We start from the raw sequence: 19,677 nt of genomic DNA, 5'->3' as shown, positions 1-19,677 counted from the left end.
TTTTGGGTGAACTGTCCCTTTAATTGTTAGCCAAGACAGGCTTCTAAAACATATGGATGCGTTGTTAGTATCTTCTCTTGAGCTTTTTTCACAATGTGTCTGGAAAGGATAATTGACTCTGCCACCAATCAGGCGATCAAGTTCTGACATCCTGTCACTTTGACTCTGGGCTTGACTCTGAATGTGTCATTGCTATTATTAGAGCCTTCTCACAAAATTAGATTGAGCCTCTTTTTTTCTTTATATATTTCCCTAAAGACCTTATGAAATGTTTTGACAAGCACTTTTATGTATTTACTTTTGAAACAAGAAGTTGGTCGTCTTCTTTCTTTCTTTCTTTCTTTCTTTCTTTCTTTCTTTCTTTCTTTCTTTCTTTCTTTCTTTCTTTCTTTCTTTCTTTCTTTCTTTCTTTCTTTCTTTCTTTCTTTCTTTCTTTCTTTCTTTCTTTCTTTCTTTCCAAATAGCCATCAGGGGCTATGTTAATAGCCAATCCCTGACCCCTGGAAATAATAGATGTTCCAATTCTAAAGAACATTTGATCTCAAATTGCATTATCAAATTATTATTACTTCTACTTTATTGGAAGTTTCTTAATACATTGCTCATGCCATAAGTTTCCATGGACACAGAAAGAGCTACTTTCAATCTGTTTAGGAAGTCAGTTCCAAAAAAGAAGTAAATAAATAGAAAACTGACCTACCCACACAAATAACTCCTATAACTCCTATATTTCTCCATCTTGTCAGTGCCCATCTGTTCTCAGATCACCCCTCCTGCTGTTCGTTATTATTTGATTAAGCATCAAATATAACCCTGCTGGAAATGCTTGTGCATATTTTGGTCAACTCATGCAAGACGTTCTTGAATGCATCAAAACACCATTTGTTCCTGTTACAAAGTCTTTTTATATTTAAAATAAATGAGCTAAATTTGATTAAAGTGTAATTCTATTACAACAGGTACTGTGCGTAATAGGTTCAACCAATGGTGTGAGTTTGGGGTGGGACAACCAATGGCAGATGGGAGGGTTTGGAAAACCTGATTGGAAACAATCATTATTTTTGTATTTCTCTTTCATATCTATCTATCTATCTGTCTGTCTGTCTGTCTGTCTGTCTCCTTTTTCTACTGTAAAATACTTTATTTAGAATATAATAAAACAATAGTTTCATACACATCCACCCAAGTCACTGTGTGACTTTGTCTGCTTTAATGTTGTCTCATTCAGTGACATTTGGAGTTCTTACCTTGAGGCCTTCAGTCATTTAAAATATCTCCTGACTCAACGTAGCATATGCACACAGCAGAGGGCTGCAAGTGACTGCGAGACTCCTGCCGTTAGGAAGCCTCTCCATATGGCATATTTGAGGGTTCTCTTTTCTGTCTAATTAAAGCAAATCAGTGTTCGTCTCTCAGCGAGGACAGGTCAAACGCTTTGAAAACGCCCTCTCCTTGGAACGGCAACTATCGGTTTGTGTGGAGGCTGACAAGGGCTCAGTGTTTTCTCAGAAAGGATATAAGAAGTTTAATGAGCTTATTATTATGCACTCTTTTTTTCAGTTAATCTGCATATGACTATTTGCTGATATGACACAAGGTTAATTCAAGGCATCTGTGAAAGTAAGAGGGTTGGAGATTGCAACGATTAGACTTTCGACAACAAAAGACTACAACAAAGGAGGTAGCATTATGGTTAAACACAGTAAAGTACATAATAACAAAACAATACATTGATACTGAGAACTGGTGCAATTTAAGGACCCAGCAGAGCAAAACTTTAACACATTCGGGATCCAAGGCTAAATAATGAAGATTCTCCGTAGAACATCCAGATTTTTCTACCATTTAACAAGAGGAAAACCCAATTTTTTTTTATTTTAATAGGCTTTAAAAATATAACTTTTAACTTTTGAAACAATCTTCTCATAAATCCATTATAATAAAAATCACATTTAGCTGTGCCTTTAATATAGAAAGGTAAATTGTAAGTCATGGTCTGGAGATGGGTCTCAACTTATGTTCTCTGAAAGTCTCACAGTCTAGTTTAATATACCTAATTACCTTCAGCACTGGCGGGTACGGTATCTTGACCATTACAGACAATTCCACAGCTCTGAATGGCTACTATACAAAGTATTTCATTGATTGAATGCTGCAATAAATTCAGTATCTTCTATTTTTCAGGTCCCTTGGACTGGCAGGTCTTGGCCTTGGTCTTAGGGGATCTGGTATTGATCTCAGTTGACAGTGCAGAAAAAATAAGGATAAAGCAAGCCACTTGACTTCATTGTAGAGTATAAACACTATGGCTCTGTGGTGCATTTAGAACATTGTTCTATTCGAGTACTCTAAAAAAAATTTTTTTTTAATTATTTAATATATATCTGAATAGATCTGACTGCACTAGGTTACACTACCAAGTCATTTTTAAAGGTCAGATCAGTTTGAAATAGCTCCTTATGGTAACAAATGCCTATCTTTACAGAATATATTTGAGCTGCCAAACATAGCAACGTCTCCCTCAACCAGTGCAGTGAGTTTGGACAGGACTACCAGTAATAAGCTGTTCGATGGGAGTTTTTCGACATGTTGTTCTTTATTTTGCAACTAGTAATCATGACACTTTTTTTTCACAGGAAGTGTGTGTATCTCACAGTCGGTGAAAATCCCCCGTGAGCCAAAACCAGGAGAGTTTGATAAGATAATTCAGAGACTGGGAGAAAATCCGAATGCGAGGGTTGTTATTATATTTGCAAATGAGGATGATATAAGGTGAGTGGATTCTGTTGTTTTTTAAATTAACAACTATCTTAAAGGATTATACTATTTTTCTTTTTCCAGGAATTATATAGTATAAGTTCTTTATTGTGGCTACGACGAAGCAGTTAAACTCGTTTCTGCAATTAATTGGCTTCTGCAGAGTTAAAAAGTTAATAAAAGAAACCCCAACATGTGTATTGTATTCTAATCTAACATTTGAAACACACAACAAGGACTCTGCATAGAGGTGAAAAACTAATTTCCCTGACCTCTATTATAACATTTAATTTTGCCCCATGGGAAGGTCTACAACGCCCCAGCAATGAGCACCTGGAGTACCTAATCAGAACTATTAGAACCCAGCTGTTCTCATGAAAATTGACAAAAAGCCTTCACTTAAATGTGCTATTAGACATCCATTGAATAATAATCGTTTTAATTTGAAGGAATAATTATGGTCAAACTTTTTCAATTTGTTGCTTGCTTGAGCGTTCAGGATGACTGTTTAATCATGCTTATCTAATTATTGTTTGTCAGCCATTGTCCTTGAGATCATAATGGTTTGTTTATCCATGTTCACATCGATGCACCTGTAATTCAGTATGTTTTTCCTAATGGAAAAAAAGAAACTTTATAGACAACATGATGAAATTAAAATGGCCCCTTTGTTCTTTTATACATGTTCTTGATTTTATTTTGCATGATATTCCAAAAATATCTTTCATTAGAATGTAACAACTTGATAACTTGCTTCAAGTTTCCTTTTTAGCTGGTGTCACCTCGGCCATGCAGATTGTTGATTAATATTAACCAATAACCAAATGGCTATTTAGGAATTGTATTAGGCAGGGGTTGGACAATGAAACTGAAATTCTGACCAATATAGTGTTGAAGGTTTCATGCCTATATGTGCGGCCTGGTGGCCGATCTTCATTGATTTTACATTCCATCAGTAAGACCAGAGTGTGAAGGTTGAATTAGCTGAGCAATAGCCTAGCTGTACATAAAATATTGCAATCCACACAGCATAATGGATGACATATCAGAGCTCAAAAGAGGACAAATTGTTGGTGCACGTCTCACTGGCTCATCTGTAACCAGGACAGCAAGTCTCTGTGGTGTATCAAGACTTCTAGAGCTAATGTATCCAGAATAATGTCGGCATACCACCACGTAGGACGAACCACAGTATCTGTCGACGCAAGAGAAAGCTGTCTGTCCAGGTACTAACCCAGGTTGTATCCAAAAAACATAAAACCACATCTGCCCAACTCAATGCAGAATTAAATGCGCATAAACCTCGACTCTCCTGTTTCCACCAAAACTGTTCATCGGGAGCCCCACAGAGTCAATAATCATGGTTGGGATGCTTAAGCAAAACCTTTAGTCTCTCATGCCAATGCCAAATGTTTCAATGGTGCCAACAGTGCAAATCTTGGGCTGTGGACAATGTGAAACATGTATTGTTCTCTGATGAGTCCACCTTCACGGTCTTTCCCACATCCATGGGAGTTACGGAGTGGAGAAGCCCCAAAGAGCCTTAATACCCGACTGTTGCTGTCCAGAGTGAAGCACGGGGTGGATCAGTGATGGTTTGGGCTGCTATATCATGGCATTTCTCTAATGTGCTTGATTGGCGCGTCCCTGCCAAGGACTAACAAACCATTCTGGAGGACCATGTGCACCTAATGGTCAAACATTGTACCCTAAAGGGGGTGCCATGTATCAGCATGATAATGCACCAATACACACAGAAAGACTTGTGACAGAATGGTTTGATGGTTATGAAAGTGAAGTTGAACATCTCCCATGGCCTGCACAGTCACCAGATCTAAATATTTTTGAGCCACTTTGGGGTATTTTGGAGGAGCAAATCAGAAAATGTTTCCCTCCACCAGCATCACATAGTGACCTGGCCACTGTTCTTCAAGAGGAATGGATCAAAATCCCTCTGCCACTGTGAAGGACTATTCCCAAGACGAATTGATGCTGTATTGGCCGCAAAAGGAGGCCCTACACCAGACTAATAAATTATTGTGGTCTAAAACCAGGTGTTTCAGTTTCATTCTCCAACCCCTGTAGTAGTTATTGCTTCATTTTGAAAGTAAAATGTGTTGGGAATGGCGTCTCATGTTTAATGTAGGTAAATAAATAGCAGCAAGGCAAGCATAGCCGGCAAAGATGTGGGCGAATTTAATTCAGTTATTAAAATGTTGATAAGTTACTAGCATATAAGCCCAGAAAATGTATTCCACGGCTTATGGAAAACTGCATGCGAAGATGCTTCAAGTCTGTGTCTGTTTAAAAGTGATTTTTGTGCACCGCCTGAAACATACTTTATTGAGCCATTATTATCTTGGGGAAATGCTTTTGCTGTCAGTTGTGCATGACTAATTTTGACATCAATTGCTACTGTGCCTGACGGAGAATGCTTAGAAATTTCTGCGCTGAGCAGTGTCAATACTGACCTTTCAATAACACATTGATTTGCAGTTACTGTAAATGGAGAATCACCAAAGCACCACAGAAAGTAGACAATAATTGCAAACAAGTAATTAGAGTTGATGTGACTCAGAGCTTGGTAGAAAAGCCTATATTCAACTTTTTACTGCCACTCATCTTTTAACAGGCGGCTACTCCAGGCAGCAAAAAAAGCCAATCAGACGGGTCACTTCCTGTGGGTGGGGTCAGATAGCTGGGGCTCGAAAATATCGCCAGTGCTTCACCAGGAGGAAATGGCCGAGGGAGCTGTCACCATCCTACCCAAACGACAGTCCATCAGAGGCAAGTGACAGATTAAATCCTCCACTTGTCAGTGGTTGCTCTCATCCATTAGAGAGCAGTTCTGAACCAGAGCGTGTGCTTAATGTTTTATGACAACACATTAGCTACTTGTGATGCATTTAGTAATCATAACAAGTTATGATGCATGCATTGTGTTAAAGGAATAGTTCACTCAAAAACAAAAATTCCTTCAAATATGCAACTTACTTTCTTCAGTGGAACACAAAAAGAGAACTATGAAATATCCTCATCCAGCACTTTTCCATACAAAAAAGTACCAGCAAGCTCTGAAAGAGCACTATAGAAGTGGTCAATCGACTTGTATGTTTTTATTCCAAGTCTTTTACAGCCATTTAATGGTTTTGTGCGATCAACGGACCAAATTGTAAGTCGTAATTCACTGAAAAGCCTCTATTTAAATATGGTGCATTCTGATTAATTGTTAATGACATCATCAAGTATCTTGTGTGTAGGACTGAACAATATGGCAAAAAATAATAATTATTATTATTTCAGAACAACACAATACCACATAATTTTATATTGATATTTATCACAATATTCTTTAACAAGCTAGGAAGGAAATGCATGTACACGTAACTTTTTGTTTACATGCAAGTAAACTCCACAGAGTAACTTTTAATATGGGGCTCATGAAATCCATAAACCATCCTTTTTTTTTTCTTTTTTTTTTATGTTGTATGCTTCAAAACTAATTTATCATAAAAATTGTCTAATGACACGAATTCATAAAATTGTAACAATTTAATCAAACTTTTAATCAAATGAAAATATACCAATTAATTTACAACAAAAATAACTGCTGTGGTAACTGCAGAAAAAAACTGCATGAAGATTGTTAAAAAAATGTGTTCCACAGGAAAATAGCAACTTATTTGGAATGACTTGAGGACGAGTAAATGATGATATCATTTTTGGGTGAACTTTTCATAGCGAAATAGAACATTCTCGGTGAGACAAAAATTACATGCAACATGCAAATGTTCCGTCAAATCCTGTTGCTCTCTGAAGTTCATTGGCTGAGAGCTTTGACTCTGACAGAGCGCATTAAAGTGACACATATCTCTTCGATCTACCCTCAGGCTTTGATCGCTACTTCACCAGCCGCACGCTCGAGAACAACCGGAGGAATATCTGGTTTGCAGAGTTCTGGGAGAACAATTTCAACTGCAAGCTCAGCCGCCATGCCTTGAAGAAGGGATCTGGCATTAAGAAATGCACAAGTAAGTATCTCTCCCTCTCCCTCTGGCAATACTCCATTTCACAGACCTCCATAAAAGAGAGAAAGTGAGAAAAGGGAGAAGCCAAATCTATCGTAAAAGACTAGGCCTGCTTTTCTCAGATCGCCTGAAATGGGCCTTTGTTTACACCAGAGTCTGATTAGTCATACCACAGCAAAGCTGTTCTACGTCTGATGTTTTCTGATGCACAGCAGCAGCATCCCTACGCTAAGCACACAGAACCAATGCAATCCAGCCAATTGGAAAAGAGATGATGATCTTTAATTGATTCGAGCCTTCTCTCGGGGGAAGAGCCGCCTTTGGCGGCCCCGTCAGTTATAAGTTCAGCCCTGGTCAGAGCCCGTCCGTTTGGCTGTGAAGAAAGGTTGACTCCTAGCAACACATTTCAGGCTTCATCCAATCAGTGCAGGTTGCGATCTTACGAGGAGGGGTTTCCGCCGGCAGACCTTTTCGAGGGTGGCTACGGTAGCGCATCTAATTCTCAGCTTGTAGCCTACCGAGCATTACAGCGCTTACTGCACTGCACCAGTAAGCAGGGCAGGATATTAACCTCTCGGTTCAGTATCGGTGCGGTGACCTCCTAGAGACGGCGGAAGCCAAATTATATGCGACTGTGGCAAAGGGGCTCACTGTAACATCTCAGCGCGCTAAATGTCACCGTGCATAATCCTTGTCAGTGGGCTCACTTGTAATGGCTGGCCTTTAGCGTGCTGCAAGAAGTATCTGGCCTGAAACAAAATCCATCGCTCCGCCACAACATAATAAATCACTTTTTCTTTATGCTAATTGCTACACCCACAAGAAAATTCATCATTGTTACCTTACGTTCTTGAATAGCCATTGGTGATTAAATGCCGTGCTTCTGTTCACTTGATCAAAAAACATGGTATGTTGTTTTCTGTGTGCGTGAATGAGATGCAAAACATGCCACTGAGCACAGCTTTTTCTTTCTTCTGTGGTAGTTTTGTGTTTGAATATATTTCTTGCATGCTTTTGCAACACCCAATCAGGGATGGAAATTAGCACCCGCCACCAGCCAAATGCGGGTGATTTTGTGTTGTGGCGGGTAAACTCTCTTCACCTACCGGCCACCGTGGCGGGTAAATAAAAATATACTGTTTCACACAGACGGCGGACACTTTTAGAGGACATAAGTGTACACTGAAATAAAGTCTTTCACCTCAGAAAAACGGACTTTCTTGTCCTGTCACGTCAGCCGTTATCCTGTGCTCGGAGCGCACACTCTTCAATTGCACGCGCAAATGCGGCGGCGTGCGCTGTGTATCGCCTCACTGTATATAAAGTGCACAAGAAACTACGAGCATGCAACGCCGTTACGTTGTAAATTACCCAAAATAAAAGTAATGCAGGTATGATTTTCATTCTGTTCACCAGGAGCAGTTTCCATGATTCATTAACAGTTATTGTTAAAATGCCACTTTATTTTTCTTTGTGTTATTTTTTATATTTTTAAATGACTCTAGTGGCTCATACCAACATTGTATTAACAAAAACTAGTTTGGGACTGCTATTTAATAGCTTTAGCATAGGCCTAATGTTTATTTATTAGTACTAGTCTTTACTATTAGTCATATTCTTACAATTTATGTTAAGTAAAGGGGGACAGTGCTTGTGTGAGTGGAAATAGCCGGTTTCAATAAAACTACTTGTGACATGTCATATTTGGCTTTGACTTTGACTGAACATTTGCTCACTTTGTGGAAAAAATATCGGGATATATATCGTATATCGATATTCAGCCTAAATAATCGGGATATGACTTTTGGTCCATATCGCCCAGCCCTAGTTTCATTGTTGGGACTAAAAACCTAAAACTGGAAGCCATAAAAGACCATGAATCATTAAAATGCCACATCCAGGTAAAAAAGAGAAATATATATAAGAGAGAAAGAGAAAATGTCAGTATTTCATTGAGACTTGAGATTAAATAAACTGTTTAAGTATTGTAGATCTTGTAGTATTAATTTTCACATGCAGTTACACATTGTCGGTTAAAAACAAGAAAGTGGCTGGTAAAAACATTGAGTGGCTGGTAGATTTTGAAATCCACCAGCCACAGTGGCCGGTGGACAAAAAAGTTAATTTCCATCCCTGCACCCAATGGTTCGCATCTAAAAAAACTAGGCGCATACTAAATCATGCTGAAATCAGGCTTGATTATTCATGTAAAGAACATGGCATTTGCCATGCACATTGTAGCAGATTTATAATGCCACGTGGGAAATGAAAATGGTGTTAAGACTATTTGCACAGCTTTATTACTGTAGTTCAAGAAAACAACTTCATGGTGAAAGACAATGCAGCCTTAACTAGGTCGCATCCTCTAACAGCTTTGTCTCAAAGGGAGGATGTAATATTTGTCTGAAAGCACGGATTCAGAACCGGAGGCCACTACGGCTGTGGCTGGACAAACCTTTATCATTCGTGTGGAGTCTCGAGTTAGCATAGCGACGGTCTCCAGGGTCTGGGTGTTTTCAGCGCTGTAATGTCTGCTGATGGAGATTAACAGTCTAGATCTGCATGTATTTTCCATTAAGGTTTAGCTAGCATGGTTCCTAGCATGTCATGCATTCAGGACCTGTACTTTCTGTTAAAATTCTGAGTTTGATTTGCATAGTGTTATAAGCACAGTGAGGAGTTGTTGTTTTTTTAGTCATCTAGACAGACTATAGTGTAGCCTCAAATATAGCCTCAGAGGGACAATGCTAATGCATGAGTCAACAGGCACCCACAGATTTGCCTGAATTCCAGCTGACATTTTCGATAATGACTAATGTGATGGAGGATCTGTGAAACATATTTGGGGTATGAATTAAAGCTGATTCTATGACAACACTGTATTTCATTCATTTTATTAGCTGTGAGCTGGGTTTTACATACACTATGCAAGGTATTATTTGCAGTATTTATCTATCTATCTATTTATTCATTTATTTGATCTTGAAACTGTTTGCAGATTAAAGACCTATGAAACCGCATTTAGCTTATACCAATAATCAAGCAGCACTATACTATATATACCATTTTTATGTTCTTTAAAGATGTCTCTTATGCTCACCAAGGCTGCATTTGTTTGATCAAAAAACAGTAATATTGCGTATTAATATTATAACAGTTAAAAGGAATTGTCAGCATCATTACTCCAGTCGTCAGTGTCACATGATCCTTCAGAAATCCTTCTAATGTACATTTTACATACTGTACATTCCTGTATAATGTTGTGATGATTAAAATCACTAATTGTACTGTTTTATTTTTGATTAGTCAAAATAGTATAATGTTGACAATTTAGACTATTGCCATAGCCTGAAAATAATTATTGCCTTTTTGTATTGGACAGTTTAAATATTGGTGCATCTCTAACTATAATATTTTTGTAAGCATATATTAAATATTTAATGCATATTATATTTATCACTAACTGTTTTTGGTGATTATTTTTATTGATTTGGTGGTTGATATATATATATAATTTTTTTGGTAAACATTGCAGATGTAATGATGGTCACAGGCACAGAGATGCAGCTTCAATTTAACCAAGCTGAGTGCTCACAAACCTGGCTCACTCACAGATAATTTCAAGTCATTTCAAGTTCACTTTGATTCGGACGTGCCTGAACATAGTGTTGACCAAATGATTGAGTTGTTTACTCTGTAATTAGTCAGGCCTGTTCCATCAGTTTGACCCGTTGATGTGGATTTGTGCACTGATGGTGTAATCAACCAATCACATCAATGTTTGCCAGTATATTGCTGTTCCCTCCTCACATTCACTGTTGGAGCTTAGTGAGAACACATCGAGCTCAAGGGAAGTCCCCCGCTGAAACTTAATCCACTGATGTCACTGTTGGAGAGTGCTATACTTTAGAAAAACTAGTGATAAAGAAGTCATTTGATGTCATATTTCTTATTTAAAGTGTTCCTTTTTTTGGAGAAAGGTTAATGGTTGAAGCAAAACACAAATGGCACAAATATATTTTTCACCTTGAGGCTTAAGCCTGATTTTTGGCTTTTATTGACGTGCTGTCAGCTTGTTCAATGGCCCTAATTCATGAAACACGTGCAGGACCAATTTCTGTGTAAATCATTCGGAAAACTGTTGCTACATAAATTGTTCGGTTCATGTTTCACGAATGAGTCCCAATGTGCGCCGCCTATCTGAATGTGGTATAGTTTTGACATCAAGATCTGACCCCAAAATCAAATGACTTTATTGGTGTATTTATTTAAAAAGCTTAAATGCCATGTTTAGGGGTCAGTAAGATTTTTTTAAATACTTTCATTAAAAAAGGACAAATTAAATTGATCAAAACGGACAGTGAAGACATTTTTTAAATGCTGTTCTTTTGAACTTTCTATTTGTCAAAGAATCCTTAAAAATTGTGGTTTCCACAAAAATGAAAGCAGTACAACTGTTTTTAACATTGATGATAATAAGAAATGTTTGTAGAGCAGCAAATCAGCATATTATAATTATTTCTGAAGGATCATGTGACACTGAAGTCCAGAGCAATGGATTACTTCTTTCAAAACCATTAAAACGATCTTACCAACCCCACATTTTTGTTTGGTAGTGTCTGTTAGATTTAGTACAAAAGCACATGTATGTAATGTTGAATTTAATTTAGATCATGCATTCGATAGCAAGTTAATGAGTACAATGTATAGCATTGCTGTTTTATCAGAGAGAATGCAATGCTTGAATATAAAGACTGTGTTGACCCCCACGCTTATCGAAGATCCAGCAACCAGAGATAGAAGAGTGCTCTACATCAATGCTGCGATTTTCCAGCCCTCACAAAAGCCCTCTGGTTACTGTCGGATTAAAAGGCTGGATATCTCAGCGTTCAGCTCTCTCTGCCTCCCCTCCTCTCTACCTCCTTCCCATTCTCTATCTCTCGCTCTCTGTCTTTCTCTGTTTGTAGCACTCGGCTCTGCTTTTATCAGGGTTGAACATACAGGAAATTCTTCATGCAGGGAGCAGCTTGTGATTATGGATTGCACATGTTGAGATGGATCTCTGTGATATCAGAGGATGGGAGGACAAACTTTAGCTTGTTGACATCTGTTTGCTGTAGTTACATGATTTCACTGCTCTCTTGAGTAGGACTGACTTTTGAGTCCATTTTGTAGCTTATTCTCAGTGTTTTCGGTGGGGTAGTGACCCAAAAATAGTCAAATAATCATGTATTGATAGGATTGGAAAATAAATAAGCCTAGAAACTTATAAAAGACCAATGCGTTTTTTAAAGAACATTTTATTTTTACAATTTGGGTTCCATTTTGGTGCTCCACTTGGGTCCTAAAGCAGAACTGGTTGAGAACAACTAATCTAGTTGGCTTAATCAAATTGCATATAGCACCATTCTTATTCTTGCCAATTTTTTGTGTGTAATATGCATCAGATAGTCCGTAATTATCTACATGCACATTGTCTGAAGCTGAGTAGCATCAGACTGACTGATGCTGATAAATATATATTAGCCTGGGTATTGATTGTACACAAAATGCCTCATTTAACAAGTTTCAAAAGATATAAATATTGGAGGGAAATGTTGCTGCTGGCAAAAAGGTTTAATTTGATCCATGTTTTTTTTTTTTTTTTTTTTGCCAAATGACCAGAAAAAGCAGTTCCAGTGTAAGCATCTCAATTAATTGTTACAGAATATATATGGTGTAGTGGCCCAAATATTTCCTACAAAATTGGCCTCAGAAAGTACCATTTCTAGTTTTTATAAATGTATGTATAGTGTTAAGCACTCAAATCAGATGCAGTCATCCAGGAATTATAAAATGTAAAAATTAAAAAAATTAAAAAATAAGCTATAAAATGGAAAGATTGGTAATGCATGCACTGCATTTAGAATTTCCCCATGACATTCCATGAGAAGTATATTTTTAACCAAAGTGAGGATTTCTTGACCCATAATTCCACTTGGGCTTGTTCTAAATTGCATAAATTGTGTTCTCAGTTCAAAAAACGAACCAAACAATTATTTAAAATAAACATCAATGCATAATGCACACTTAGCTTGAAATGGAGTTGTTAGTTCAGGAGTCGAATGGACCATTGGTCTGCGAAAACATCTTTTGTCAGCTGTCTGGATCAGTTTGATCATTGGTATTCGTGGATGTAACCATGATGTCGCTGTAAATATGCACACAGATCTGCTGTATTGTGCAGCCCTGTACCACTTAATTTCAAACACTTAAGCAGTGTTTAAGACAATGGTGAGCAAATTCTTCCATCGGTCTGCTGCACAGCACTTACTGTGCAACAATACTTGTCTTAATCAGAGTCTTTGTTTTATTTTCAGCAAAATTATCTAAACATTATTAACACTATAAATTAAGTTAAATATTGGTACTACCACCTGTCTGGATCGCAGTATGTATATGTAAATTGTATGCAGATGAGGCTCTGCATAATAAGCTTTTGTAAGCTTGCATGCACAATTTTCTGCTAATTTAGATTAGCAGGTCCAGAATGGTTTTATAAATCTGAAAAACATATATGTGTGTGCAAAATTTGCCATTATAACACCACCTGTCCTGTAGAGGAAGCACAAAAACCTAGCACAGAAACTTAAAAATGTGTTACACTCAATGGGGATTGTAAGGCAAGTTTGGCCCTGTTTACACCTGGTATTAAGATGCGTTTTGGTCGATCGGATCACAAGTAGACGAGGGAGAGACATATCCGTTTACACCTGTATTTTAATCTCTTTTGTCCACTTTCAACCACTTCTGTCCTGTTTTCTTCAAGTGTACTGGTACAGTATGCACGACCCTTGAACGCGAAACGCAGAAATATTCTGTGCCGCGGGAGGATGGAGACATGGAAGTACGCGTCCTTCAGGTCTATCGCTGCAAACCAATCTTGGGGACGGATGCATTTGAAAATGCGTTTCTGCGTCAGCATTTTGAACGGTAGCTTGTGTAATGCCCGATTCAAAACTCGCAGGTAACCCACCACCTTTCTTGGGTACAATGAAGTAAGGGCTGTAGAACCCTGTTTTTTTTTTTGCCAACAACAAAAAAAAAAGAATAAAAATTCCGTTTTTGCTGTCATATAAAACTGATATTGAAAATTGTGAAACCATGATATATATATTGTTACTGTGAAGTAAAATTAAAGCTGCAGTCTGTAACTTTTTTAGGTTAAAAATGATCCAAAATACATTTTTGAGCAGGTATATAACCAGCCAGTGTTCAAAACTATCTGCTTGCCTTAGCTCGATTCAAAACGGTAAGCTTGTAATAATGTTTTTAATTCCAGTGGTACTGGTGCAGTACCAGCATGTCTTTGCGCCATTACGTCACATCTGTACACATAAAGAAGGTGTCCCAGCTAGTAGGCTATATTGCGTGTGAGGATGTTGGAGGTGGAGATTTATAGCTGATCACAGCACTTGATATAATTAAACTTATCAATTTGATGGCAAATCCAGAAAGGTTCAAACGACAATCACCAGTGACAACTGTAGATTCACCCGTTGTAAAACGCAAAAGACTTCGGATTTCGGAGTGGCTACAGAAAAAAAGAGACTGCAACCGGGCTCATCCGAAAACAAGGATAAAATCTGAAGGGCATTAAATGTAGCTGTTGTTGATGTTGTTAACATTAACAATTTGAGAACAAAGTATAATTTGCACGGTTTGACGTGATATGATAAGTGATCGTTAAATTTAAGCGCGATTTACTGCAATGCTTTTCCCCCCTTAGTTGGTCTGAACAAAAGTGGATGTTACTTGCTTGTTCAGATGACATTTTCCAGTGAAAATTCTTATGTTGGTCATACTTCCAAAAAGTGGAATCTGTGATGATTCCGAATGACAGAATCCACACCGGCGCGGCGACTGACAGCCGCACATTCTCCTCAAAACATTGGATTCATCCGCGCTGTGCCGTGCCGAGGCACAACCCACGTAAAGTTGATAATTCCGCGAATAACTGCAATTGCAGATTTCGAACAGAGATGGTGACAGAGGAAAAACTATGGACTGCAGCCTTAAGATTTTGGGTCATATCACCCATCCATATTCTTTGCTAGATAGCAGAAAAGGTTCTCACAGTTTTACATACAGTATGATTTTTTTAATAGTGTTCACCTCAAGTAATAGATACAATTACATTGTAACCTGGTCAGAAATAAGTATATAAATGGCTGCTATTTTGCATAAGTTTATTTGTAATTGCCAGCAAGAAAGAAAGATAGATAGAAAGAAAGAATGATAGAGTGGGCAGAGATGAGGTTAGGAATTAAAAGTCAATAGGCCTATGCAGTTTCTTCATTCACTGTGACCTATACATTTTGTTAATGTAAATGGAATGTACATGGGTTTGGTTGTGCATGGGGGACTAGATCTGCTACACTGCTGCAGTGCAAATACGGCTTGCTTCTGCTAAATACTCAGAACATAAACATGCTGCTGCTATTCTAGAGAGAGGGAAGACCCCCCTGTAGCAGATCTAGGCAGGTGGTAAGGGAAGGCGGAGGGCTAGAATAAGAATGTGTCGTGGTTATAAAGGGAAGTAGTGCTGGATACGTGAAATCAATTGACTGTGGAAGTTACAATAAAACAACCAATCAGAATGTGAATAAAGTTTCATGGCTGAACTATTCATTTGTACTAAAGCCAGCGTAAATAATTGCAATATTTAGTCAATTATTTAATTTTGGAAATACTGTATAAATAATATTATATTTTAATATTTTTTTTCTCATACAACATAAATGGGTCTTAATATATGGAAAATGTAGAGCTGCTTTTATATTTTGGGGTTCCTTGCAAGGTTATCATTATATTCAGGGGAACCTGACGTAGGAATGTTTGAAAACCCCTGGATTGAGTAAAGTATTGTTGAGGTTTTAGTGAATTGCTTGCAATGAAATTAAGTTGAGACTAAAAATGTGTTGCATCAGCTTATTTTTAAGGAATAAATATATGGTTCCCACTATAGGGCTATTTCTAAAACAATGATAAGACACAAGACGCCCGTGTTTGTATTCAAAAAGTGTTAAGGGATTTCTCCCAGGGGCGATTCATTGGATTTGGAGTGCCAAGCTTTAACAGAGACATTTTAGATTCTTTGGTTCCCAACAAAACCTCCCTCAGGCGTGGTGGAGGAGACATCATATGTCTTAAATGCTTTGCATGGGAGCGTTGATCAAAAAGACCCATCTTTCATCCAGAGGAGATGACTGATAAATGCAGAGGTGATGTAGATTCCATCTATTATCACCATCCCACCTAAATGTTGAGTACGGATGAAAGAGGTGGGCTTGTAAATCCCTACAAAGAGCAATATATGAGTCATCAGAAATGTGCCCTTGAGTAGTAAGTGTAACGGTTGGCATAAAAGCTAAAGAATGACTTGCAATGTAAAGCAAACATTTAAACAGACTGTTGAATAAAAGTTTTTTTCTACGTATTATGTAAATGTACTATTAATATTTAAATTGTCAGGACCTAAGACAAAAAGCCTGAAGCCTCTCAACAAAATATTACCTGAATTATTTTTGAAAGGGCAGAAATAATTACCCTTCTTTGATTGCTGGAGGGATTTTTGAGGTCCGAGATCCAAAACTAATGTATGCAACATCTAAAGCAGTCGTTCTGTCCTTTGAATCAATTATAGCAGCTATCTCCATGCTGAATATTTTAATTCATTCGTTGGAAGTTAATGGATTGCTTTTATACAGTAAGTGCATTCAGAAACTGGCACTCCTTGAGTAACGTGCACACCACAACCATTTCTATAGACCGCTCACATTGTGTCTGAATCAAAAGCACTTTGTATCAAGATATTTTTTTTTACCATTGTTCAGGTTAAGGCTACAGCAGAGTTTCCACAAAACCCTTTGAGAAAAAATTCACTCGTCCGAAACCACAAACAAGAGACTTAAGTGAGACAAAAGACTCTGGAGGTTTTTCTGGCAAATGGGGAGAGTCAGAGCCATTATTCCCAGTGAGAGCATGAGCCCTCAGAGCAGGACATCTAGTGTCTTTAAAGCCCTGGAGCAGCGAGAGGTACGGAAGGTTATGAGCGTGCTACTCTGTCACGGCCGCCATCTCTGCCACCTTTCAGCCCCCGACAAACTCTCTGAGATGCCTCCCTTAATTGCAAAGGATTCCTCAAACGGCGGCCGGCTCTATAGCCATTGTGGATGTGTTTAGAATCTAGGATGAGGAGTTTGTGCTTGTAACTGTCGGATTTGTAGGATTTTGTGTTTAAAGCGTTTTGTTTCGCTTTGCTTTATTTATTTATTTTTATTTTATGATGCCAATCGATTGAATCAATATTCTGTGAGAAAATGCCACAAATTAAGATAAAAGGAGTGTTTTATTCATTTTTAATTATTTAAAATAATTTGTATGTATTTGATCTCTATGAATTATTTTGAATTGGGATCAAAATGCATTAAGTATGCAGTGAATTTAATTGAATTAATCAGATATATCATTTTTTGGTGAATAAAAAAAAGCCCCATATGAAGATAAAATTTATTAATTTTAAATTGTATGTATTAATTATATTATATTATTTTATTAGTAATTATTATTACTTTATTTATTGATTAATTAAATATATTTATTGATTAATTAAATAAATTGTATTTTATTTTCTGCTATTTTAATGTTCTAATATAAGTTCTACGTTTTATTTTTATTTTTGTTTCAGTGTTGTCACAGTACTTAGTGTTTGAATTATTTTATAAAAAATAATTTAAATAAAACAATGTTTTTCAGCAAATCGGTGAATGTTAATAAATAATGTTAACAAGTTGTACAGTAGCGTATGTGAATGTGCTCAGATGAGGAGTTAACTTGGAACTTGTCGCATTTGAAGGATTTTGTGTGCACACAAATGGCATGAATGGGTGTGTTCGTCTGCGAGCGTCCGTCAGAGAGAGTGCTAATGCGTTTGTGTGTGTTTGCGTACGAAGAGCATTAAGAAGTGTGTGGGCTAGCCATCCTCCCCCAGTGTGAAAGATTTACAATGGATTTTTTCCACGGCGGAAGTCGAACATTCCCCACCCCCCAAATGGTTATGCTTGTGGTGAACAATTACACAAGCAAAACCTGCCTTTTTAATTTAGGGTTTTCAAGATGCAAAAGGACTGTCGAGGATGTTAAATTGCCTTTGGCTTTCTGTTTAAGGCAAAGCTGAAGTGCTGTTGATTAGAAACCATAGAAGAATAGGACAGACATTTCTTTACTAACAGCAGCTTCTAGAAAAAAAAAAAAAAGAAAGAAAAAAAAAACACTCTGGCTTTGTTTAGATAAGAAAAGGTTTGCAAATGTAGGAAGAGAAGGGATATGGATGGGTTTGTCTTGGGCGAACATGCAAAGAGTATTGAGTAAAAGAGGAAACCAGCCTTTTGAAATTTCAAACAGCAGTAAAATACTGCACTAAGTGGCATTAACCTGAAAGGAATCCTATTGTATGGAGTAATGATTGTTCTTTCAGTTTTTGCAGTTGTTTTATACTGTAAAAATACTGTAAACGCTGGCATTAACTCAAAATGACAATGGCATAGGCTTTATTCTAAAGAGTGTACCCTGCAATCTGCCAACCTGACATCTGACAGCTATCTCTCCGGTTTGTTCTGGCAGGGTCATAATTGAAACAGCTCCTTTGCAATTAAGACCTTACAAAAAAAAAAAAAAAAAACATGCTGAGCAACTCCAGCTCTAATGAATATACAGCTGTCTGGCATGATTATATGAGCGCTGAGAGATAATTAATCTTGCTTGCTGTCTCCCTGTCTATTATTCCACCCTCGTGTGTTACCAGACCTCTTTCATTTATCCGTGGCATGAAGAGCAAGATACGGGATTTGGATAACTGAACATGTGAGATGACAACTCGTGGCATATTGTATATTTGATTATTTTCTTCCCCTTTCTATTTAAATACTATTTAACAAGCCCTGTAGAAATTATTTCAAATACAACCTTTTACACACACAACTGTACAGTACTGTAAGAAGCCGACTGGTTGCCCCTCCTTTTTATTTTTTAAGTATGCAGATTAATGAATTGAATTCATATATGTGACCCCGGACCACAAAACCAGTCACATGGATCAATATTTTTATATATGAGATGTATATATCATCTGAAAGCTGAATAAATAAGCTTTCCATTTATGTATGGTTTGTTAGGATAGAACAACATTTGGCCGAGATACAACTATTTGAAAATCTGGAATCTGAGGGTGCAAAAAAATCGAAACATTGAGAAAATCGCCTTTAAAGGTGTCCATTTATGTTCGCGATTGTGCTGCATTCACTCACAAAAATAAATGTTTTATATCTTTACAGTAGGAAATTTACAAAATATCTTCATGGAACATGATCTTTACTTTATACGCACTTCAACTTCAACTTAAATTACATTAAAATGACTTAAATGAGTTGAATCTTGTTATATAAAAAGTTATATAAAAAAGTTGAAAATTGCTCAACTTATTTTGGTGAGTTAAAGCAATGTAAAAAACATATGTTGTCATAACTTATTGATCATATAATTTTTCACAGTGTGGTGAGAAAATAAAGAATTTTGTATTTTCTAATTTTATAAAATTTTATTTTAAATTATTTATTTATTCATTTTAATTATTTATCTAGTAATATTTGTACTGTAAGCATTTTATGCATTGCTTTTAATTGGTAATATGTAAAAAAAAAAAAAAAAAAAAAAAAAAAAAAAGATTTTATATATATACGCCTTTCAGTGAATCACATAAGTAATATTCATGACCCAAGCTGTGCCTGAATATAAATTTTTATATTATATCATAATTGTCACAACGTTTTAGGCCTAATTATGAAACATTTAT

General features: G+C 37.0%; 1 protein-coding gene across 4 annotated transcripts in view; it reads left to right on the top strand.

The window, feature by feature from the left end:
- grm4 (glutamate receptor, metabotropic 4) overlaps positions 1 to 19,677 on the top strand; it is a 163,813-nt gene that overhangs the window by 113,539 nt on the left and 30,597 nt on the right. For all 4 annotated transcript variants that reach the window (XM_084426031.1, XM_084426033.1, XM_084426032.1 and 1 more), the window contains 3 exons: positions 2,637 to 2,772; positions 5,390 to 5,544; positions 6,648 to 6,788. In XM_084426031.1, coding sequence (XP_084282157.1) covers positions 2,637 to 2,772; positions 5,390 to 5,544; positions 6,648 to 6,788 — 432 coding nt within the window. The remainder of the gene's footprint in view (positions 1 to 2,636; positions 2,773 to 5,389; positions 5,545 to 6,647; positions 6,789 to 19,677) is intronic.

This window comes from Rutilus rutilus, assembly GCF_951802725.1.
Source record: "Rutilus rutilus genome assembly, chromosome: 12".
In the NCBI taxonomy this organism is placed as follows: Eukaryota; Metazoa; Chordata; class Actinopteri; order Cypriniformes; family Leuciscidae; genus Rutilus; species Rutilus rutilus.
Note: the sequence above shows the minus strand (reverse complement) of the source record. Positions and strands in the feature narration are given on the sequence as shown.